General features: G+C 47.7%; 1 protein-coding gene across 5 annotated transcripts in view; it reads left to right on the top strand.

Moving 5' to 3' along the window:
• Positions 1–23645, top strand: part of Znf592 (zinc finger protein 592) — a 55212-nt gene extending 31567 nt beyond the window's left edge. For all 5 annotated transcript variants that reach the window (XM_052714227.1, XM_052714225.1, XM_052714228.1 and 2 more), the window contains 8 exons: positions 1212–3459; positions 7977–8155; positions 15731–15907; positions 16189–16348; positions 16433–16720; positions 16938–17050; positions 17832–17967; positions 19756–23645. In XM_052714227.1, coding sequence (XP_052570187.1) covers positions 1231–3459; positions 7977–8155; positions 15731–15907; positions 16189–16348; positions 16433–16720; positions 16938–17050; positions 17832–17967; positions 19756–20286 — 3813 coding nt within the window. In that variant the 5' untranslated portion in view covers positions 1212–1230 and the 3' untranslated portion in view covers positions 20287–23645. The remainder of the gene's footprint in view (positions 1–1211; positions 3460–7976; positions 8156–15730; positions 15908–16188; positions 16349–16432; positions 16721–16937; positions 17051–17831; positions 17968–19755) is intronic.
• The last annotated feature ends 389 nt before the right edge of the window (positions 23646–24034 follow it).

Genomic DNA, 24034 nt, shown 5'->3' with positions numbered 1-24034 from the left:
AGTCAAATATTTAATCATTCCCCATTCTTAGGTGTTTAGTCTAGGCCCTGAGTCTTCCATGTAAGAAAGGATTGACCTTGAATTTATGACCCTCTGGGATTAAAGGTGTTCTCCACCCACCTGGTTCACACCCCACCACACACTTTATTTGGTGCTGGAATTAGACTGACAAAGTCCTTCTGTGGATATGCTAGCACCCAGATGGAGGGATCCACCCCCCAGCCTTAAAATTAACTCTAAGACTACAGACATCGATATCTCTTTGCTTGCATGATATTTTCTATTTTTATTTCATTGTCTTTCTTTATTAAGAGGGCTGGAGAGATGGCTCAGCAGTTAAGAGCACTTGTTCTTGCCGAGGATCCCAGCTGATCCCAGCACCTTAGCATAGTAACCCCTAACCTTCCACAGTGGGGTGCTGTGTCCCCCATCTTACCTACACAGGCATTGGGCTCACACAGTGTGCACACATGTACGTGTGAGCATTAAAAATGTTAGAAAGAGATTTTAATAGAAGCAGGAGCACCTGGGCATAGTGGCGAACACCTTTGATTCCAGCATTTAGGAGGCAGAGGCAGGTGGATCTCTGAGAGTTAGAGGAAAGCCTGGTCTACATATTGAGTTCCAGGACAGCCAGGGATAATATAGAGGAACTCTGTCTCAAAAATCAGAAGAAGGAGACGAAAGCTTGGAGAGAGGAGGGGGCCAGTATATATGAATATGAGTACACACACATGCTGCAAAGATCCTCAGACTCTGGGCAGTGGGTGCAGAGGACTCTAGGTACCATTTGTTCCTGATATTCATGTGTGTGAACTGTGGGAGCCACCCAGGGGTGAACATACCAATGAAATAGAAGTAGTGAGGGTAGAGGTGATGGGGTCAATTGGATAGGAGGGTATCTGCCCTCTCTTCTGGTCACGTGGTCCTGGGGCCAGCCAGAAATGTCCACGTAGTGGGGGTTAAGACTTCCCAGGTAAGCTTGTTACTACATATAAGCTTCTCTTTTTAGCCTCCCCTACCTTTCAGCAGGCTAGAAACCTCTTAGGCTGAAACTGAGGTATGTGACTTCCTACTATAAAAGGTGGGGTTCTGCAGGGGCAGGCCAGTTGCATGTATGTATTAGTGTGATGAATATTCAGTGCAGATGATGTGGGACAGTTCAGAGAAGCCCTGGTGGTCATTGATTCCCTTCTTTGTTTCTCTTATAGCTCTTGTCAGCATCCAGCCATGGGGGACATGAAAACTCCAGATTTTGATGACCTTCTGGCTGCCTTTGACATCCCAGATCCCACAAGTCTTGATGCCAAGGAGGCCATCCAGACCCCCAGTGAGGAGAATGAGAGTCCTCTGAAGTCCTCAGGCATGTGTATGGATGAGAGCGTGTCCTTGTCTCACTCAGGGTCTGCCCCAGATGTACCGGCCGTGAGTGTCATTGTCAAGAACACCAGCCGCCAGGAGTCATTTGAAGCGGACAAAGACCACATTGCTCCCAGTCTCCTACACAACGGATTTCGGGGTTCAGACCTGCCTCCAGACTCCCACCATTGTGGGAAGTTTGATTCTACTTTCATAAATGGAGACAGTATTAGGAGTTTTACCGGCAAGCTAGAGCCTTCCAAGTCGGAGCCATTACCCACTTTCAACCAGTTCAGCCCAATCTCTAGCCCAGAACCTGAGGATCCTGTCAAAGATAACGGGTTTGGGATAAAGTCCAAGCACTCTGATAGTTATTTCCCACCTCCTCCTGGGTGTGGGGCTGTGGGGGGCCCAGTCTTGGAAGCTCTGGGTAAGTTCCCAGTCCCAGAGCTACACATGTTTGATCACTTCTGTAAGAAAGAACCCAAACCAGAGCCTTTGCCTTTAGAGAGCCCCCAGGAGCAGGAGCGGGGTGGGCAGAAGGTGTCAGAGCCTCACAAAGATCTGGATTCCAGTCGGTTCTTTGGGGAATCTTTGGAATTCAATAGTCACTCTAGCAACAGTGTTGGAGAGCCCAAAAAGCTTGCTCCAGAGCTTAGTGCTTGCTCCTCTGTGCCCCCTAGGCAGCGTCTGAAGCCAGCCCACTCCAAACTGTCCTCTTGTGTTGCAGCCTTGGTGGCCCTACAGGCCAAAAGGGTGGCCAGTGTCACCAAGGAGGATCAGCCTGGTCACACAAAGGATTCCTCAGGGCCCACTAAAGAGGGTTCTAAAGGTAGCCCCAAAATGCCCAAGTCACCAAAGAGTCCCCGGAGCCCTCTGGAGGCCACTAGAAAAAGTATCAAGCCATCAGACAGCCCTCGGAGCATCTGCAGTGACAGTAGCAGCAAAGGGTCCCCTTCTGTGGCTGCCAGCTCCCCACCAGCAATTCCCAAAGTCAGAATCAAAACAATTAAGACATCATCAGGGGAGATCAAACGGACTGTTACAAGGATCTTGCCAGACCCCGATGATCCAAGTAAGTCCCCTGTTGAGTCACCTGTAGAGAGCACCATTGCTGAAGCCCCAAGTGAGGTGCCAGGGGATGAGGGCACAGCCCTGCCTGTGGAAGAGCACTTTTCTGAGGCAGGCATAAATTCAGGGAGCCCCCAGGGTGACAGAAAAGGGGACGAGAGCATGATAAAGGCCAGTGACACGTCATCTCCCTGCCGCATCTCTGGGCCCCGGGTCCCAAAAGGAGCTGCCCTGAACTCACAGACGAGTAAGAAGCAACAGAGCACAGCACTTCAGGCATCAACCCTGGCCCCTGCCAGTCTGTTGCCCAAAGCTGTGCACTTGGCCAACTTGAACCTGGTCCCCCACAGTGTTGCCGCGTCTGTGACTGCCAAGTCCTCAGCACAGAGACGGAGCCAGCCTCAGGTCACACAAATGACAGTTCCCCTGGTCCACCAGGTGAAAAAGGCCGCCCCTCTAATCGTGGAGGTCTTCAACAAGGTCCTCCACAGCTCTAACCCTGTGCCCCTCTATGCGCCAAATCTCAGCCCACCTGTAGACAGCAGAATCCATGTGCCGGCCAGTGGGTACTGCTGCCTGGAGTGTGGAGACGCGTTTGCCTTAGAGAAGAGCCTGAGCCAGCACTACAGCCGGCGGAGTGTGCACATTGAGGTGCTGTGCACACTCTGCTCCAAGACACTGCTCTTCTACAACAAGTGCAGCCTGCTTCGGCACGCCCGTGACCACAAGAGCAAAGGACTTGTCATGCAGTGTTCTCAGCTGCTTGTGAAGCCCATCTCTGCGGACCAGATGTTTGTCACAGCTCCTGTGAACTCCACGGCACCAGCAACCCCAGCCGCTTCTTCCTCCCCTAAACCCAACCCCACTTCAGGCAATGCCAGCCCTGCAATGCCCGCCTTGCCACTTTACCCAGACCCAGTGAGGCTCATCCGGTATGGAACCAAATGTCCTGAGTGTCACAAGCAGATGCGAGACTATATGGTCCTAGCTGCACATTTCCAGAGGACAACAGAGGAAACGGAGGGACTGGTAAGTAGACCGTCACTGTGTCGGGTATTGGGCCTCAGGCCCATACAGGTTCATCATGGAAACTGGAGAAAGCCCATTAGTGTGAGTCTTAGAGGAGGCCATCTGGCTTCATAGTTAGTGTCTCACCTGATTATATAGTGCTTGGTTTTTATTTGGAAAGATACCCTATCCAATCTGTGAGGAAAGCCTGAAAACCTAGCAAGTTTAGCTAGGGGTGGTGATGTATGTTTATAATTCCAGCACTAAGGCTAAGGCAGGAAGATCAGTTTGAGGCCAGTCTGGGTTGTAGCAAGACTCTGTCTCAACAAATAAAAACAAAACAGTGTCTTTATGGATATGTCCCATGTTCCACTCCCACTCAGACTGGTAGTTGTTTGGTCCAAATTCAGGCCTCTGAGGGCTTGGTGTGGGTGGTCTCTTTCTGGCCTCTAGCAGAAACCATGGCAGCATGGTTTTGGCGTGTGTCCAAACAACCTGGGGTTGGGGATAGGTGAATTACTGCCGTATCCCTTAGTCTATTTTCTAAGAACTATGTCTTTAAGTCATTCCATCCCCAGTAGACAGCTGTTGAGCAGAGCCTCTTTGGAGACAGGACAGAGGCAAGGCTGAGGTGAAAGAAGGCAAGTGGGTAGGCACGGAGGCCTCATGCAGAGTCTCCATCTTTCAGCCATGTTCTCCCAGCTCTAGAAAGGAGTTCAGCTTTTCTGCTTGTTCTGATTCCTGCTTAGAGTTGGTGAGGTATGTGGTTTGTTTTGAAAGGCACTTGGTGCTGTACCCTTTAGTGCCCTTGGTATTGATAGCAGATTCTATCAAGAAGACAGCCTTCAGTTGTGTTTGTACATAGTTATAATCCCAACATGTTGGGCTGGAGGCAGGAGGACTATGTAGTAAGACTTTATCTTTAAAAAAAGAAAGGCCTCCAGATTGAACTGTATATGTGTATCTGTGTGTGTGTGTCTTTATGTGTCCGTGTGTCTGTCTGTATGTCTGTCTATATGTACATGTGCAAACATGTGCGTGCATGTAGACTACAAAGAACATAAGGTTTTTCTTATTTCCTTGAGACAGGGTCTTTTTTAATTGGAAGCTCACCATTTTGCTTAGGTTAGCTGGCCAGCAAGCTTCTAGGATCTGCCTGTTTCTACCCCTCAATACTGGGGTCGCATTCATGCACAGCCATACACAGCATGTTTACATGGGTACTGTCTATCTCAGACCTGTATACACAGCGTGTTTACATGGGTACTGTCTAACTCAGGCCTGTATACACAGCATGTTTACATGGGTACTGTCTAACTCAGGCCATATACACAGCATGTTTACATGGGTACTGTCTAACTCAGGCCGTATACACAGCGTGTTTACATGGGTATTGTCTAACTCAGGCCGTATACACAGCATGTTTACATGGGTACTGTTTAACTCAGGCCCTAGGCTTGTACAGCAGGTACTCTTACGATGGAGCCAGCTCTTCCATCCTTAGGACCCCTTTTATGATAAACCTCTTTACTATGCTTCCGTTAGCCGGGGTGTATTAGTTTGCTTTTTATTTCATAATTTTTTGCTCTTGTAGAGGACCCAGGTTTTTACTTGGCACCTACATGTTGGCCCACAAACACCCATAACTTCAATTTCTGGGAATTTGATACACTCCTCTGACCTCTGGAGGCACCATGAATGCACATTGTACACACACATATATGTACACGCAGGCAGAATACTCATACTTATAAAAATGAAATAAATAAACCTTTTTTTTTTAAGGCCAGGTGATAGTAGTAGGCGGTAGTCTGCACCCAAGCCTCAGCTCTGTCTGACAGACTATTGAGATTAAAACACGGTTAAGAACCTAGTTGGATAACTGACATCAGAGGGTCTAATTCATAGTGATAGCAGGCAGAGGCGCAGTGTTACGTGGTTGTGTCAGTTAAAGTGGGCCTGTAAGGTCTGGAGAGGGTGTCTGAAGGGGTTCTGGCAATGGGGAACAGAGGTCAGAGCTATGCAGAGATGGTAAGGTGTGGTTGGCCATGTGCTGGGTAGTGGCAGGAGTTGAGCTTCTGCAGAAGACTTGGTGTCTGAAATGGCCAGGGAGTACCATAGGTCACCGTCTCAGTCAGTGTTCTGTTGCTGTAAAGAGACACCATGACTACGCCAACAGCAACTTTTTTTTTTCCGAGACAGGGTTTCTCTGTGTAGTTTTGGTGCCTGTCCTCGATCTCGCTCTGTAGTCCAGGCTGGCCTCGAACTCACAGAGATCCACCTGGCTCTGCCTCCCGAGTGCTGGGATTAAAGGCGTGCGCCACCATCACCCATTGGCAACCCTTATAAAAGAAAGCATTTAACTGAGGCTTGCTTATAGTTTCAGAGGTTTAGTTCATTGTCATCATGGTAGGAGCATGGTGGCACCCAGGCAGACATGGTGTTGGAGAAGTAGCTGAGAATTCTATATCCAGATCAGCAGGTAGCAGGAAGAGAGAGAGCCACTGGGCCTGGCTTGGGCTTTTGTAAATCCCAACGCCCACCCCCAGTGACACACTTCCTTCAGTAAGGCAACACCTACTCCAACAAGGCCACACCTCCCAGTCCCTCTCAAGTAGTGCCACTCCCTGATGATCAAGCATTCAAATCTGTGAGCCCATGAGGGCTATTCTTGCTCAAACCACCACAGTCATGTATAGCCTCTCATCTTCACCTTCTCTGTTCCATTTTTCTTGTGATAAGTCAGATGGAGTGTGGTCAGCATCCTCTCAAGGGGCTTTTGTGTTCTTGTTTGTCCTAGCGTATTTAAGTTGGACCAGGATTCTTATTTCTGAGTTTGGTTCTTGAAGGTCTTTGGCCGTGAAGGTCTGGTGCCTAAGTCTGTGATGTTTTCCACATTGCTTTTTTACCCAAATTCTAAAGTCTTGTGTAGGTAGAAATCAGAGCATAGAGTCAGGGCTGGCACCAGTCTCATACTGCATTTTCCCTGGGTCTCTCTGTTGTGGTGGGAGCTACATAAAAGCACAATCCAAACATGTTTGAAGAGACTGCTCTGGAAGGCTGTTGGGCTTCTCTTAGCTAGCCTAGCTTGATTCCTTCATAGTATTTCCTGTTGCTAAATGTGGCTTCTACGTAGGAAGATTTGAGATCAGGAGTTCACCTTGATGGCCCCTGGGCTTGGGTTCCCATGACAGTACCAGTATCGGGCCACATAGCCAGGGCAAAGGCTATTCAGATGAGGTGGGCTGCAGCTCCTTACCAAAGCAGGAACAGCATGCTTGGATCTCTGTCCTCCTCCTGGAAGTCTGCACTTGAAGCAAGGCCACCTCCCTCTGTATTGACTAAGGGCTGGGGGATGGGTGGAGCGCTTTTCATCCTTTCCCTTGTGTTCCAGCCTTTTAATTAGGACCGAATGTCAGCAGAGAGGGCCTGTATCATCGTTGTTATTTTCTTCTCATCCTCCTTGTGTTTTTGAGACAGAGCCTCTCTGCATAGCTCTGGCTGTCCTGGAACTCTAAAATAGACCAGGCTGGACTTGAACTTAGAGATCCACCTGCCTCTGCCTCCTGAGTGCTGGGATTAAAGGCGTGCATCACCATGCCTGGTAGAGTGTATCTTCTTATTCTTAAGTTTTTGTTTAACTATGCTGTTGTCACACCTAGTAAAATTAATAACATTCTTTAATATTACTCAGCACAAACCTACAGTCAAGCTTTCCTAATTACATTAAAAAGTCTCACAGTAGGCTTTTTATTTTTGTTATTTATCTATCTATTTTGAAGCAATGTCTCATGTAGCTCTCTCAGGCTAGCCCCTAATTCACTCTATAGCCAAGGCTGGCCCTGAATTCCTGATCTTCCCGTTTCTACCTCCCAAGCGCTAGGAATAGATATGTCCCACCATTTCTAGCTTTTTAACAAACATCTGGGTGACCCTAAGTAACCCAGGCTGGCCTCGAACTTATGACTCTCCAGCCAAGTGCTAAGGTCACAGATGTGTGCCGACATGTTTGCCTTGTTTGTTTGTTTGTATTGATAGTGTAGGACCTCAGGCATGCAAGGCCAGCTTTCTCCCTCTGAGCTGTATCCCTGGCCACACACAAAGCCCATGTTACACTGGTCTGTTTTCTTTCTTTCCTTGTTATTGTTTTGATTTGGGTTCTGTTGGACCGGTATCACTCAGCATGTAACCTCGGCTGTGCTGGAATTTGTAGTAATCCTTCCACCTCAGCCTCCCAAGTTCTGGGGTCTGGGCATTAACTGCCTGGCTGGTGTACGTGGGTGATTGTCCGTGGGTGACAGCGCGTTTCCCACTCCACCCCACCCGTGTGGGTGACAGTCCACTTCCCACTCCACCCCACCCGTGTGGGTGACAGCCCGTTTCCCACTCCACTCCACCCGTGTCTGTGACAGCCCGCTTCCCACTCCACCCCACCCGTGTCCGTGACAGTCCACTTCCCACTCCACCCCACCCGTGTCCGTGACAGCACGTCTCCCACTCCACCCCACCCGTGACATTTGCTTTCTGTTTTTTCCTAGACGTGCCCGGTGTGCCAGATGCTGCTGCCAAACCAGTGCAGTTTCTGTGCACACCAGCGGATTCACGCTCACAAGTCCCCCTACTGCTGCCCGGAGTGTGGTGTCCTCTGTCGCTCTGCCTACTTCCAGACTCATGTGAAAGAGAATTGCCTGCACTATGCCCGAAAAGTGGGCTACAGGTGGGTGCTCCCCAGCTCACTGCCCTGGCATTGCCCGCGGCAAATCCTTTTTCCAGGCCGAAGTTTGGTTTTAAGAACCCAGTGTGTGTGTGTATGTGTTGGAGGGGCGGTGCTGGTGAGATAGTTCAGTGTTACTGATGAGTCCAATGACCCGAGTTTGATACACTTTACCAACATGATAGAAGGAGAGAAACACCTCCTGTGGGTTGCCCTCTGACCTCTACACCCATGCCATCACTCACACACACACACACACACAGAGTAAATTAAAATAAGTAAATACAGTTATTGTTGTTGTTTTTTTTAAGAGCCCAATAGGAGAATGAGAAGATGGCTTACTGGATAAAGCATTTGCCACCCGAGTGTGACAACCTGAGTTCAAATTCCTAGAACCTCTGTAAAACAGGGCATAGTAGCATGTGTTTGCAGTTCCAATGCTTTTATGGTGAAATGGGTAGAGATGGGAGAAAGTCTGGAAACTTGCAACGAGATAGCGTGGTATACACAAGAGTGAACAACAGAGACCCTGTCTCAAGGTAGGAGACAGGGACTGACACCTGAGTGTTCTCCAACCTCCCCAGTCATGCCTTTTCATGCCCACACAGTGCTACATGAACACCTTCATACCAATGCACACAGCACACATCACACACATCACAATGCCAAATAGGAAGGCCTGGATTTGATCCCTAACACAATATAAAAAGACTGGGCATGATAGCACATGCCTGTTATCCCAGTACTTATGAGGTGGAGACAGGAAGATCAGGAGTCAAGGCTAGCCTGTGCTATCTGAGACTCTGCTTCTAAAAACAAACAAGCAATGTTGGCTGGTGGGTGGATAGACATTTTGTTTTATAGAGGAAAGGAAGGAGGAGAGAAAATGAGTTTTTTAAAAGTTAAATATTAAACCAGGTGGGGTGGCACATTCTTGTAATTCTGGAATTTGGGAGGTAGAGGCAGTGGGTCCCCAGGGCAAGCATCCTAACTAGAGTAGCGGAATTGGCATATTCTGGATTCAGGGAAAGACCCTGCCTCAATAAATAAAGTGAAGAATGGTAGAGGAAGATACCAATATCAACCTCAGGTCACCACACACAACTGTATATATGTGTCTGCCCACACAGGTGAGTATGTATACGCATACCACCTACATATATAAAAAATAAGTTAAAAAAACCCTCAAAACACAAAAATCAAATTAAATATTAGAAAAAATAGCCTTGAAGGGAAAGAGTATGTTTAGTTCTTTGTCAATTTGTCCAACTCCCTCTTTGTTTTTGTTTTTTTTCTTTATTTCCTTTTGCCTTTCTTTTTTTTTTTTTTTTTTTTTTTGGTTTTTCGAGACAGGGTTTCTCTGTGTAGCTTTGCGCCTTTCCTGGGACTCACTTGGTAGCCCAGGCTGGCCTCGAACTCACAGAGATCCGCCTGGCTCTGCCTCCCGAGTGCTGGGATTAAAGGCGTGCGCCACCACCGCCCGGCTCCTTTTGCCTTTCTTATTCTGTAGGTCTGGCTGACCTACAATTGTATCCCTCTTTCCTTTGCTTCCTGAGTATGTGTGCACATACATATACTTACATGCATACACACACACACACACACACACACACACACACACACACACACACACGTACATGTATACTATGTACATGTGCAACCACACGTGGCATTTTCTCCTTTTTTGGAGACAAGGTCTCTGTATGTAGTCCATGTTGGCCTAGACCTCTGTATGTTACTCAGGCTAGCTTCAGATTCACAGCCACCTTGCCTTAGCCTCCCAAATGCTGGGGCTACAAGTGGCACTGTCATGCTCAGATTGTCGGTTTGGTTTTTAAAAGTGTATATATTTACTGGAGCATTGGAGGCACATGCTTATAATCTCAAAATCTCAGAGATGGCTCAGTGGTTAAGAGCACTTAATGCTGAATTCTGTTCCCTGTATTCACATCACAACTGCGTATAACTTCAGCTACAGGGATTCAGTGCCATCTTTTGGCTTCTGTGGGCATGCATACATGAGGCATACACATAGATGCACATCCATACACATAAGCAAAAAAAAAAAAAAAAGACCTTAAAAGGGTCTTAAAAGGGGGATTCAAGGTTAGCCTGGGCTACATTATGAGACTGTTTCAAAATTCTCTCTCTCTCTCTCTCTCTCTCACTCTCTCACTCTCTCTCTCTCTCTCTCTCTCTCTCTCTCTCTCTCTCTCTCTCTCTCTCACACACACACACACACACACACACACACACAATTATAACTCAGAGTGGAACAATCAGGAGAGTCTCTGAAAGGGGAGTGTCCAGGTTACTGTTGTACTGCTGTGATAAAGAAACAGTAGGACAAGGTAACCTACAGAAGACGCATTTGATGGACGCTGGCTTACAGTTTCAGGGGTGAGCCATCACGGTAGGAGTGTGGTGGCAGGCAGGCAGTAGTGAGAGCTCACATCTGATCTGCAAATTGCCAGCCAAAAAAGAGACTGGACCTGGCATGGGCTTTTAAAACCTCAAGCCCACCCCTAGTGACATATATCTAACAAGGCCACATCCACTCCAACAAGGTCACACCTCCTAATCCTTCCCAAACAGTTCTACTAACTGGAGACCAAGCATTCAAACATGAGCCATTCTCATTCAAACACCACAGGAACATTAGGAGGTTTTCAAGCAAAAGGGTGAGGGAGAGGGTTTATGACAAGGTAGAAAGGGAGACTAGCAAACACAAAAGGGATTACCAGGGTAATGAGTGGTTGTGTGGAAAGATTTGTGAATATGACCTGAGGGAATGGTAAGAAATGAGCTGGGGAGGTGGCAGGGCCAAGCCAGGCAGCATCTTATTTATGTTCATTGTCAAACTTGTGGACTTTAGCCAGGATAGTGAAGAGCTGCAGAAAGGTTTGCATCAAGTGTGTGGTCTGGCTCATTAGAATTTTAGATAAAAAATAATATTCATTCTTTATTTGTTTGTGAGAGTACATGCCAGTGTGCTTGTGGAGATCAGTGAACAACTTGCAGGTATCAGTTTGCTCCTACTATGTGGGTACTGGGGACTGAATCTTGGCCCTCTGTGAGAGATGGCTGAGCAAGTAAGAGCATATGCTGCTCTTGCAGAGGATCTGGGCTTAGTTCCCAGCATCCATACTGAACAGCTTACAACCACCTATAACTTGAACTCCAGGAGATCTGACTCCCTCTTTTGGCCTCTATAGACTTTGAACTCACATGCATAAACCCAAACACAGACCCATACCCAGAATTAAAAATAAAATCCCTTTACCTATCTCTATCTATCTATCTATCTATCTATCTATCTATCTATCTATCTATTTATCTATCTATCTCTATCCCTCTATCCATCTATCTATGTATCTATCTATCTATCTATCTATCTATCTATCTATCTATCTATCTATCATTCTATCTCTATCTATCTACCTACCTATCTGTCTGTCTGTCTATCTATCTATCTATCTATCTATCTATCTATCTATCTATCTATCTATCATCTATATCTATCTACCTATCTGTCTATCTATCTGTCTGTCTATCTATCTATCTATCTATCTATCTATCTATCTATCTATCTATCTATCTAGGTTTTTCATCGTGAAACTCACTCTGTAGACCAGGCTGGCCTCGAACTCACAGAGATCCGCCTGCCTCTGCCTCCCAAGAGCTGAGATTAAAGGCGTGTTCTACCAACACCTGGCTTATAAAATCCTTTTTCTAAAGCAAAACAAAATAAAAGCTCCCAATACCTTTTAAACTGACTTAAGTTTATACAGCTAATTCCAAGACCAAATCTAATCTAATAGCAATTCATTCAACACCAAAATATTTAGAGGGTGTGTCTTTTTCTTTCCTCTTGTTTTGTTGTTGTGGTTTTGAGACAAGGTCTCATTGTATGGCCCTGGCTGGAACTATGTAGACCAAGCTGACCTTGAATTCACAGAGATCTGCCTCCATCTGCCTCTGACTCCTAAGTGCTGGGACTAAAGGCGTGTGCAACCATACCTAGCACCAAGAGACTTATATTCTAATCTTTCTCTCCTAAATTCTAGGGATTGGACCCAGGGCTTCAAGTGCTAGGCAAGTGCTCTGCCACAGAGATGCTTCTCCGTCTCTGTCTTTTGACTCTTTAGTTCTAGAAATTCCCAGTTGCACAGATTGGTCACTGCTTCAAACTGCACATTCTTCCTGCCTCTAGGTTCTTAGCACTAAGATCCAGGCAGGCACCATCATACCTGGTAAACTTTTCATTTTAATTAAATATTTATTTTACTTCTTTAAGAATAAAAAGATAGGGCTGGAGAGATGGCTCAGCGGTTTAGAGTACTGGCTGCTCTTCCGGAAGTCCGGAGTTCAATTCCCAACAACCACATGGTGACTTACAACTATCTGTAATGAGATCTGGTGCCCTCTTCTGGTGTGCAGGCATACATAATAAACAGACAAATCTTTAAAAAATAATAAAAAAAGATAGAATGTGTTAAAAGCAATTAAGTTATCAAGCCTTTTTATAATGAATGCCATATAAAACATTGTTCTGAGAAGAGTGACATTAAAATGTTCAAGGGACTAGGGTCGAACTCAGAAGACACATGCCAATAAAGGGTTATTTAAGGCCGGGTGGTATTGGTGAAATTATTAAGGCCAGTCCACATAGTTAAAAGGGAGGTTTATTTTGTGGGGCAACTTACAAGTGAAGGGATAGGTAGGTTGCAGGGTCTGGGAAAGGTGTAGTGCAGTCCGGCGGTGTTCTCTGGAGAACTCTGCTCAGTCTACCTTCAGTGTCCAGGGTCCAGGAACCAAGAGAGGCAGCGCATCCAGATCTTGGGTCTTCAGGGTCCTCTCTTGGCTCCGCCTTGTAGGTGTGACAGTTACTGAAGCCTCAATGGGGGTTGGAACTTCCAGATCAAAGCTGAAATGGCTACCCACTACAGGGTGGTAGTGGCACACACCTTTAATCCCAGCCCTGGGAGGCAGAGGCAGGTGGGTCTCTGTGAGTTCGAGGCCAGCCTGGTCTACACAGTGAGTTACAGGACAGCCAGGGTACACAGAGAAACCCTGTCTTGAGGGGAAAAAAGTATGTGTGTATGGGGGAGGTACTTAAGTTCCTCAACTATTATCTTTTTACAAAAAGATTTATTTTTACTTATGTTTCTGTATATGTGTCTATGTATGCCAGATATGTGCAGATTCCAGAAGAGAACATCAAATCCCTTGGGGCTAGAGTTACAGTGGTTGGGAGCTGCCTTGGGTACTGATGTGAGTGCTAGGAACTGATTGGACTTGAGATCTCTGGAAAAGCAGCAAGTGCTCTTGACCGCTGAGCCATTTCTCAAACCCCCCTTGTTATTTATTGATTTGTTTGTTTGTTTTCAAGGCAGGGTCTCTCTATGTAGCTCTGGCTGTCCTGGAACTTACTCTGTAGACCAGGCCGGCCTAGAACTCACAGAGATCTGCCTGCCTCTGCCTCCCAAGTATTGGGATTAAAGACATGCACCACTGTGCCAGCAGTTTCTGTTAATTTTGAAACAGGGTTTCCCTATGTAGCTCAAATTGGACTGTAGCTCACAATGTCACCCAAACTGGCTTCAGATTCATGGCAATCTGCCTGCCTTGGCTTCCTGTGTGCCAGGATTGCAGGAGTGAGCCTCACACCTCTTGCTTCTTTCTTTGGAGTGAACGCATAGCAGTAACTAGGAATACCAAATCCAAATTCTGTGGTTAGCTTTTTGAGGTACTGGCAGACTGTATTCCACAGCTGCTGTACCATTTTAAATTCCTACCAGCAGGGTATGAAGTTTTTATCCTTTTGTCTTTGCCGACATTTGTTACTCAGTCCCTTGTTGGATGTATGAATTGCAGATATTTCTCCCCATTCTCCTGGTGCTAATGCTATTCACTAATTTCTAAAAGGATAACTTCCATTTTACTGAATGCTACTACAGAGTTTTGCAATATTAGTTTGTATTTTGTATTCTTTCTGTTTTTCTGTTTTAGGACAATGCTAAAAAGCTTGTACTTTGTGTGTGTGTGTGTTATATAATTTGTATGAATTTTCTGTAAAATATATGTATAATTTATATGTTTTAGGAAGTTAAAGTTTTGATTAATTTTATTCTTTTGACAATTTCATATGTGTATATAATGTATTTTGATTAATTCCCCCTTTTTTCTATCAGCCTCTAAAACTCCATCCCTACCAGTCTCTTTTCCAGAGTCACATGACTTAGTTTCATTCTATGACCTATTTAGTTTAACCAGGGTCATCTTTGTGAGCATTGAATTGGAGCTGTCCGTTGATCGTGGTGGAATCACCAAACCCCCTCCCTGAATTTCTCAATAGCTGACCTAGAACTCGCTCTGTAGACCAGGCTGGCCTCAAACTCAGAGATCCTCTTGCCTCTGCCTCTCTTGTGCTGGGATAAAAGGTGTGCACCACCATTGCTGGCCTGAGGAGCCCATTCTTATGCAGACCCAGCTACCAATGCCTGATGGCAGTGGCTGTGTCTTGTTCAGAAGATGGCATTCCACGGCCCCTTTTCCTATCTTTTGTCTCTTAGATTCTCTTTTTAAATTTAGTTTTACTATTTTTAAATTAACTTTATTTATTATGAGTGTTTGCCTGCATGTATGTCTATGAACCATATGCATACCTGGTATGCACAGAGACCAGGAGAGGGTGTCAGATCCCCTGGAACTAGAGTCACAGATGATTGTGAGCCACCATGTGGTGCTAGGAATCAAACCCAGTCCTCTGGAAGAGCGACCAGTGCTTCAGGCTGCCGAGCCAGCTCTGGCTGGCTCATATTTTTTCTGCCCTCCTTCCCACAGATGTTTTTAAAACTTAATCTTAGATGTTTTTGAAACTTAATCTATCCTTTTTCAGATGATTTGGAATGTGGCCAAGGATGTCATAAGAAAGCACAATTATACTATTTATTGTTTTCTTATTGCTGATAATGGACAAAGTTAAATATTATACACTTATTTTAAAACTTCATGTTTTACAGCATATAATTATAAAATTGTTTTTCATTTTTAAAATGTGGTTATGAATTGGAAGTACTTGTGTATGCTGGAAGTTGATTTTACTTTGTGTGTGTGTGTGTGTGTGTGTGTGTAGGCCTGTGGACAACTTATGGGAGTTGGTAGTTTTCTGCCTCTTGGATTCTGAGGATTGAACTCGGGCCATCAAGTCTGGCAGTAAGAACCTGTGCATGCCTAACCATCTTGCTGGCCTGGAACTGAACTTGAGTCAGTACTGAACTGTTCTCCTCCTTCTCCACTCCTGTCAGCTTCTCTCAGGAAGGCTCCAGTTTTCAGGATGGCCAGTTTGGAGAGGACTTAGGATTGTCCTTCCTTCTCTGCCCAACATGACCTTGAGCACAAGGAGTTGTGTGCATTTGTGCAGATAGCAGCAAGTACTGTATTAGGATGTATGTGCAGAGGCTGCAGCCTCTGGGCTGGAATGAGGGAGAAGGGCCCTGAGGTGGCCTTTTTCTTGCCTTCCATCCTCTTCACGAATTACCCTGGGTCTAACCCTACTCCACCTTTGCTGTCCAGGTGCATCCACTGTGGTGTCATCCACCTGACTTTGGCCTTGCTGAAAAGCCACATCCAGGAGCGACACTGCCAGGTTTTCCACAAGTGTGCATTCTGCCCCATGGCCTTCAAGACTGCCAGTAGTACAATGGACCACAGCACCGCCCAGCACCCCACCCAGCCCCACAGACCCTCCCAGTGAGTGCAGCTGCAGGACCAGCAGGTCCTGTGGAGCAGAGAGGGTGGTCTGGATGCTGTATGGGAGGCATAAGGATGGGCTAGGGGACTAAGGCTGTATGGAGAGATTATGTGGAGTCTCCTGAGGACATCCCAAGGCAGGAAAAGATGCACACTGGCTCAGGCTAGTGTGTCCCCAAACTTCACCCTGGTTCAGAGAGAGCAGAGACAGGGGAGAGGGGCTGTTTGATCCTGCCAGAAGAGCCCTGGTTACCTCACACCTCCGGGGCTTGTTTTGTCAGGCTAATTTATAAGTGCTCCTGTGAAATGGTCTTCAATAAGAAGAGGCACATTCAACAGCATTTTTACCAGAATGTCAGCAAGACACAGGCGGGTGTCTTCAAGTGCCCTGAGTGCCCACTCCTGTTTCTGCAGAAGCCAGAATTAATGCAACACGTCAAGGTGAGGTGCCCTGGGAGAGAAGCTTCAGAAGAAGTGATGTGCCTTGGGCCAAGGGTGTGACTCTGTGCATCTTTCCATCCCCAGAGTACCCACGGGGTTCCCCGGAATGTGGATGAACTGTCCAGCCTCCAGTCTTCAGCGGACACATCCTCTAGTCGCCCTGCTTCTCGGGCTCCCACTGAGCCCCCAGCCACAAGTGTAGCTGCTAGAGGCACCTCCCTGACGGCTGGTCGTTGGGGCCGGCCGGAAGCCCACCGCAGGGCTGAAGCCAGGCCCCGGATGAGGAGCACTGGCTGGACCTGCCAGGAGTGCCAGGAATGGGTTCCTGATCGAGAGAGCTATGTGTCCCACATGAAAAAGAGCCACGGTCGGGTGAGTGCAGCCACGTGTCACAGTGCGGCGGCACTGTGAGGCAAGGATCCTCCTATGTGGCTAACCTCTGCAGGTTCCTGGTACTTTGGGCAGGGTGTGTACTATAGATCTTAAGGTCTTGGGGCTATCCTCCTTTCTGGCCATATCACTACAACTTAGAAAGAGGACCCAGAACTTCGGATTCTGATGCTTTGGGACCTGTTTCCTCTTCCTGCAGACACTGAAGCGGTACCCCTGCCGGCAGTGTGAACAGTCCTTCCATACCCCCAGCAGCCTGCGCAAACACATACGCAACAACCATGACACAGTCAAGAAGGTCTACACTTGTGGGTGAGTCTGGAAGGGGAGAGGAAGTCCTGAAATTCAGAAGGCTCTGCCTGGGGCACCACTGGGGCTCTTCTGTCTGTGAGATGGGGTGCCAGCAGGAAAACACCAGCTAAATTAGGAATCTGGCAAGTCAGGTGGAGCGGTTATCTAAATTGTTCTATTATTAATAAAAACTCAGGAATCAGATATTGGGGTAAAAAAGAAAGCAGCAGAGGGACAACCAGCGGACCCTGTCTCCACAATTCCCAGATCAAAAAGGCCCGCAAATCTTTTTAAGTCCTTCCTTATCCCTTCCTGTGCCTATCTATCATATCCTGGGTCCTCCAAAATCTCTATGGCTAATTCCCGTCAACTAGTCGTTGACTCCGCCCCCTGATTCAAGGTTAGCTTTATTAGTCTCGCAGTGTCCCTGTGACCAAAACATCCCGTAACAGTCAGGAACCAGCTTCCAGGGCCTGGCAGCTCTTGACCCTTTCCTTTCTCACTCTTTAGCCTTGAATTTTCTCAGTGGGGCCTAATATTTGAGAGTAGAGATGATGATGTGACGGATGTGTTCTGGCCTTTCTTACTGACCCCTGGCCTATCACTAGGCCCTCTGGATGGCATTGGGATGAAGGCTTAGTTTCAAGTATATCAGCCTTCTGAGTGCTGGTGTCTGCTCCCTTAGCCATCTCACTGGTTTGATTAACAGGTCTACCTGCTCACATAGCTTTCTTTCGTATATTTGTGAGGAGCACAGGGGGAACCTGGGGTTTCACCCACCTCCTCAACTGTGCTCTTGCAGGTACTGCACTGAGGATAGCCCCAGCTTTCCTCAGCCCTCCCTCCTGGAGAGCCACATCAGCCTTATGCATGGTATCAGAAACCCTGATTTGAGCCAGACGTCCAAAGCCAGACATCCAGGTGGACATTCCCCTCAGGTAAGTGTGGGATCACTGCCTTGAACTGGCTCCTCGTGAGGCCTGGGACTGGAAAGGCATCAGAGGGACTTCAGGGGCCTATTAGTAGTTGTCCTGGAGCAAGCAGAGTGACACCTGAATGTAGTCACTGTTTCCGTGTGTCCCATTAGGGCACTGAACATAAGTAGGAGACAGCAACAAAGACCCATGGGAAAGCCTGCCAGCCTTGCTTGTGCTTCCTGCGAGTGCTGTGAGACGGGCAGGAGGGGCCGCCTTGTCAGGGGAGGCCTTCCTTCCCTGTTGCTCTAGCTATGGGAAGAGTCGGGTCCAGAACCCTCCGCCAGCCCTTGCTGTCTTCCCTCACCCTGTTGCATGCTCCTTTCCCATTTCTGGAGAGCTTCTAGAGAGCCTGATGGGCCTCCACTGCAGATCTTCCCACATCATGCACAGAGCCAGGGGCTCTGAAGAGGACTCGGTAAGTTGGAGAGCTACCCGGAGCTCATGGGCTGTCTTGAAACTGTCTGTTCAGGGAGTGATGCTAGCACACAAAGAAGATCGAGTCGCCATTTCTTCCTTTTTGGTCAACACCAGCACATGAGAACATGCACATGCCCTTGGACACAGCAGCTCTGCTTCTAGGACCTTTGGGTAGAGAGTGTTGGGCCGTAGGCGTACAGCGGTGTGCCGGTGATGTCTGCCGCAGTGACGGGGTGGAACTTGGGTATCTGCTGGAGGAAACCGTCAGCCCACAAGGGGTTAGTGTGCTGCCACTAGGAAGATGAAGCTTGTGTGTTTGCTCACATGGAGACAAGCTCCAGGAGATGTATTAGGTACCAAAGTGCAGAGTTAGAGAAGTGAGCATAGCACGCGATCGTTTTACAGCTTTTTTTAAAAAAAACATTCGTGCGCTGTTTCTTAGAGGAGCTGTAAAACCCAGGGTTCTTAGTTTGCTCTCTGCTGCTATGATGAAGACCATGACCAAAAACAATTTGGAGAGGAAGGACTTTATTGCAGCCTATAGTTTATTGTCTATCCTGGAGGCAGGAACAGAAGCAGAGACCATAGAGGAACATGCTTACTCTATGGCTTGCTAAGCCTGCTTTCTTAAACACTCCAGAACCACCTGAACAGGGTGACACCACCACCGTGGGCTGGGACCGTCCACGTCAATCATTAATCAAGAAAATGCACTACCGTAGGCCAATTTGAAGGAGGCATTTCTAACTGAGGTTCCTCTTCCCAGATGACCTGGCTTGTGTCCAGTTGACAAATACTAAGCATAGCCAGTAATACGTTGTTTGAAGAGCAGGCCTGAGGAGTGGGGTAGCAGGACCCTGTACCTTCCTGTTAGGCCACATCTATACATAACACTAAAAATGAAGAACTTGGGTTGGAGAGGTGGTGCCGCAGCTGAGAATACTTTTTGTTACTCGGACAGTGGACCCAAGTTCAATTCCAAGCACCCATGTGGTGGTTCACAATTACCCAACATTGCAGTTCTGGGGAGCCTGAATCCCTTTTTCTGGCCTTCTCAGGCACGTGGTGCACATACATACATGCAGGCAAGACACTCACATGGGAAAGAAAATGAATAAGTCTAATTAAAATTAAAAAACCAAAAATCTTGAGCTATCTCTAGAACCCACTGATGTGGGATGTCCTTCTGTATGCTGTGAATATGAAAAAACTACTCCCACAAGTTGTCTTCTGGCCTCCGAATGAGTTCCATGGTACACGTGTGCTCTCCCCGATGAGCAGGAAGTACGTCTGAGGGCTTGGCCTCATCTCTGCTCATGTCTTTTCTCTCAGGTGAACCATCTGAAAAGACCAGTCAGCAGAATGGCAGATGCTCCAGGCGCTAGCAATGGCGTGACTGCTGCCTCTACCAAAAGGCACAAGCCCCTGTTTCAGTGTGCGAAGTGCAGCTTTGCCACGGACTCAGAGCCGGAGTTCCAGAACCACATACCTCAGCACCAGGTGGACAGCTCCACAGCCCAGTGTCTCCTCTGTGGGTTGTGCTACACGTCTGCCAGTTCCCTCAACCGCCACCTCTTCATAGTCCACAAAGTGAGAGACCAGGAGGAGGAAGAGGAGGAGGGGGAGGAGACTGTGGAAGTGAAGGTGGAAGCCGCGGACCCAGAGGCATGCTCTGGAGAGGAGGTGGCCATGGAAACTAGAGAGAATGGACTGGAAGAATGTGCCAGTGAGCCTTCGGTGGCTGACCTAAAGCCAAGGAGGTCACTAGGCCTGTCCCTGGAGGAAGACAGTACCCAAGGCCCCCCAAATCAACCACAGGCCTCTCAGGACCAGAACAGCCCTGTACTATCTCCTCAGGTGTGACCAGAGGCTTTGTAGCCATCAGTCAGGCCTGGCACCCTCCACCGCTGTGCAGACTGTGAACTAGAAAGCTCTGCCCCAGTGTGTGTGGCCGCTGTGTTCTGGAGCAGTGTCTGTCCTGAGCTGGAGAGTCTGGGTGTCCCCAGCCCCAGAAAATGTGTGTCATCCAGAATCCCTCACAGCTCTGAGTTTGCTCCTGTTATTTATGGCTTTATGCTGCTTCTTGGTACCCCAATTCTCATCCGTGTCTTTCCAGCCCCAGGCTAGTCCAACCCCAGTGCTGTCCACTCAGCCTGTGGCTCCTCAGTGCAGCTCTGGGCTCCCTACCTGCTGTGATCAGTGGGGACTCCTCAGAGCTCTATTTTCCTGTAGGCACCAGCTCTCCTTCCTGCCTTCAGAGCCCAAGGAGGAGGAGAATGAAGGGGGCTGGCCGTTCCTCTGGAGCTCTGCCCAGCCTGGCTTGGTGAGGTTCCTTGATCACCCTTTCCTTCCTGTCTTCTCTGATTCTTTTCCCCAGAAACATCCTGAGGACCTCACCTGTCACACTGGCTGATCATGTCTCTGTGGGTGGGAGCAACGGCAGTACCCTCCTGTTTGGAACTGAGGGAAGCGCGAAGTATGGCCAAGGCAGGCAGGTGCCGAGAGCCAGGCCCTCTTTGGGGGTTGTGGGTGGGTCCTCCTGCTGCTGTCCTGCAGTCCCTGACAGGTGGGGCGTGGGGTCCACAGACAGTGGGATATTTGTATTCTTAACCCTGTGCCATTAGAGAGGCTGCCGCCTCGGACAGGCCAGCCCTCCTCCTCTCGGGTACGTTCTTGTTGCTCAGACTATATTTCAATAAAAAAAAATCTTCTTACCATGCAGGTAGGCTCTTGGTATTCATCTTCATGTGAGCTAGCACTTCCCTGCTCCACCTGAGGCTCTTCCCAGAGTTCCCTGACTGCCCCATCTGAAGGAAGACAGTGTTTCTGCTGCCCATGGAGCTCTAAGCTCTGGAGCTTGTGCTTGGGAAACCAGGAGTCCTGTATATCTTGGTTCTCTGAGACTTCTAAAGGAGCAGAGGGAGGGTGTCAGTACTGGTTAAGAGCCACCTCCAAGGACTGTGGCCTAGTAGCATTGGCCTTAAGGCCTGTTGATATTCTCTGGGCATCTTTCCGTGAAAGGGCTTTCAATCCAAGAGATTCATGGGGAGGGGTGGAAAGGAGGAATCCTGTGACTTCCGTACAGCACTTGGAGACAGTTGCCATTGCCACAGCAAACCCAGACAAATGGTAGGGTAGGGTTAGATGAGAGGTGGGGCCTGCCCAAGCACAAGGGACAGGTTGTGGGAAGTGTTCTCTGACTCAGATGGCCTGCAGCTAGACCAGCAGGATCCTTCCTGTGCAACCTAGAGAAGGGCCGCTGGCTGAGTTCTTGGACTGGATCTTTCAAAGGAGCTATGAATAGCTATGAAGAATCAAGTTGGATAAATATGCATGGCCTTTTCACAATTGAAGACATTTTTTTTCTTGCTCTATCTAATGCCAGATTTGTAGTGAATGGCTAATGGTGGGGAGAGTTAGTGCTTGCCTGCGATCCAGAGGCTCCCTGTCTCTACCATTTGAATGTGCATTCTTCCTGGGAGGCCTCTACCTCCCTGCTTCTCCAGCTGGCAGTGAGGGGAAACCAGCCATCGTCCCTTTCCCAATTCCATTACATAAATCTGGTTTCTCTTCAGATCCTATCAATCTTTCACCTTATGCTAATCCCCATTTCATGGAGTGTCCGAACCCCAGATCATTCGTGAGAACAGGTTCTTAAGGAGGTGAATAGAGGGCTCTGAGCTGTAGGTCTGCATTTCTTCCTACTCAGGAACCACGGGAGCTGGAACCCAGGGGGAGAGACTAAGGGTGGAGCACCTGTCCGCATGCCAACCCCAGCTCTTGGAGTGGGAGAATAGAAATTGCTTTGGGAAGCCTGAGCCATGGCCTGAGTTCTTCCTGCCCGTGACCAGCTCCTAACAGCCCTCCCTCCTCACAGGCTCCACCCTGTCAGAGTGGAGCTAGGAATCCCCATCCAGCTCCTTCCAAGCTCTCATGAGGCCGTGAGTGTGCAAGCACTTTCTCGTTTCCAGAGTAGCATGGGGATTCTGCACTCTGGACCTGGAGGCGAGCATATCTCATCTGCTGCTCACATTTGGATGCGGGGTATCGGTTAAGAGCTAGCCTGCATGCCTATTCATTATTCAGTGAAGATGAAGATAGCATTTCCAGTCCCGCTCATGGCCAGCATCTTGTTAACTCTTAACAGAGATGTTCATTCAATCCTCACAAGGACCCTGGTTATCCTTCTGTTTTACAGAGAGGACAACAGCCTTAGAGAGGTCGAATGACAGATATGTTGGGCCACCTGTGATGATGGTGCTGAGTCAGGCTTGTCAACCACTGTGCTCCCTTAGTGACAGGGCTGCTCTGGCTGCTGCCAGCCTGTCGGTGGCATGGAGCCGTCCAAAGCTCACCCTACTTTCTAAAAAGGCAGGGTGCCCCACAGTGTCAGATCCTTCACGGAGTCCACCAGTGCCTTGTCACCCCAAGGAGGGACCTGCATTTCACATGCGGTGTCCCTGCATCGTTCATTCTCACTGGGGTTTACTTTGCTGTCTGAAGACCCATCGTTCCTGGAGCACCGTAGAAGAGGTTACCTAACTCTCCGGGGAGCACACGTTCCCTGGAGCCAGCATCTCCCGATTGCGCATGACCATTTTCAATGCACTATTGTCTGTCTTCTGAGGACGCTTGCTGTAACAGGCATTTCACTGCTGAAGTGGGTGCTCTCCTCATCAAGTTAGATAAGATTCTCTACTCTAGAAACCACCATCGAATGAATACACTGAGGCTTGACAAGTGACTAGTACTTACACTTTAACTGCTTTGTCTTTGTAAAATGATACGCCGAATTACCATGGACTAATTGTTGTAAAGAATTTGCCTCGTATGTAAACAGTCTGGGTTTTAAAAATTTAATGATTGTGTTGTGGCCCCTGCCCCCACCCCCCCAGAATTCCACATTTTGCCTTGCCCCAGACTGAGGAACTTCTGTCCTGTTCAACATTGTACATTCAGCACCAGGTAATTTTTTTTTAATTTTTTTGTTTGGAAAAAATAGATACATATACATTTGACATCAAACAAAACATTCAACAATACAAATGAATATACAATAAAAAGTTAACTTCCTGATGGAGGTGCGCCTCCAGTGCCCTCACCAGAGTTCCTCATTGTTATCTTTATCTTGTGTATCTTTCCAGAGCAATTCTATGCATTTATGAGTTTATAAATATGTATATTTATATATCTATTTTTAATACAAACAGTAGCATTCTGTACACCATGTTCTGAAGCTTGCTTTTTTATTTCACTTACATAATGTTACAGAGGTTGTTCAAAACTTAGACACTGGGTCAGTATAGTTTTTTAAAAGCTTCAAACAGTTTTTTGCCTCCAGTGGTACTTTAAAAGGTGTGCGGGTGAGTGAATGGATGTGTGCGTGAATGAACAGATCTAACCTAACTAGTAACTAGTGACATAGCCATGGAGCTCTCGTGCTGACCTAAACAAGAGTGGACCCTCTAGATTCTAGAAGATGTCCTTTGTCTTCTCCAGGAGGTCTAGACAGCCACCCACCTCATCAATACGCACAGCAGCTTAGGAAGGCGCACAGGATGCCTTGGGCCATGACTCTCAAATACATGACTTTTTTTTTCCAGGTCCCTGT

This window comes from Peromyscus californicus, unplaced genomic scaffold, assembly GCF_007827085.1.
Source record: "Peromyscus californicus insignis strain IS unplaced genomic scaffold, ASM782708v3 Scaffold_4__1_contigs__length_199733344, whole genome shotgun sequence".
NCBI lineage: Eukaryota > Metazoa > Chordata > Mammalia > Rodentia > Cricetidae > Peromyscus > Peromyscus californicus.
Note: the sequence above shows the minus strand (reverse complement) of the source record. Positions and strands in the feature narration are given on the sequence as shown.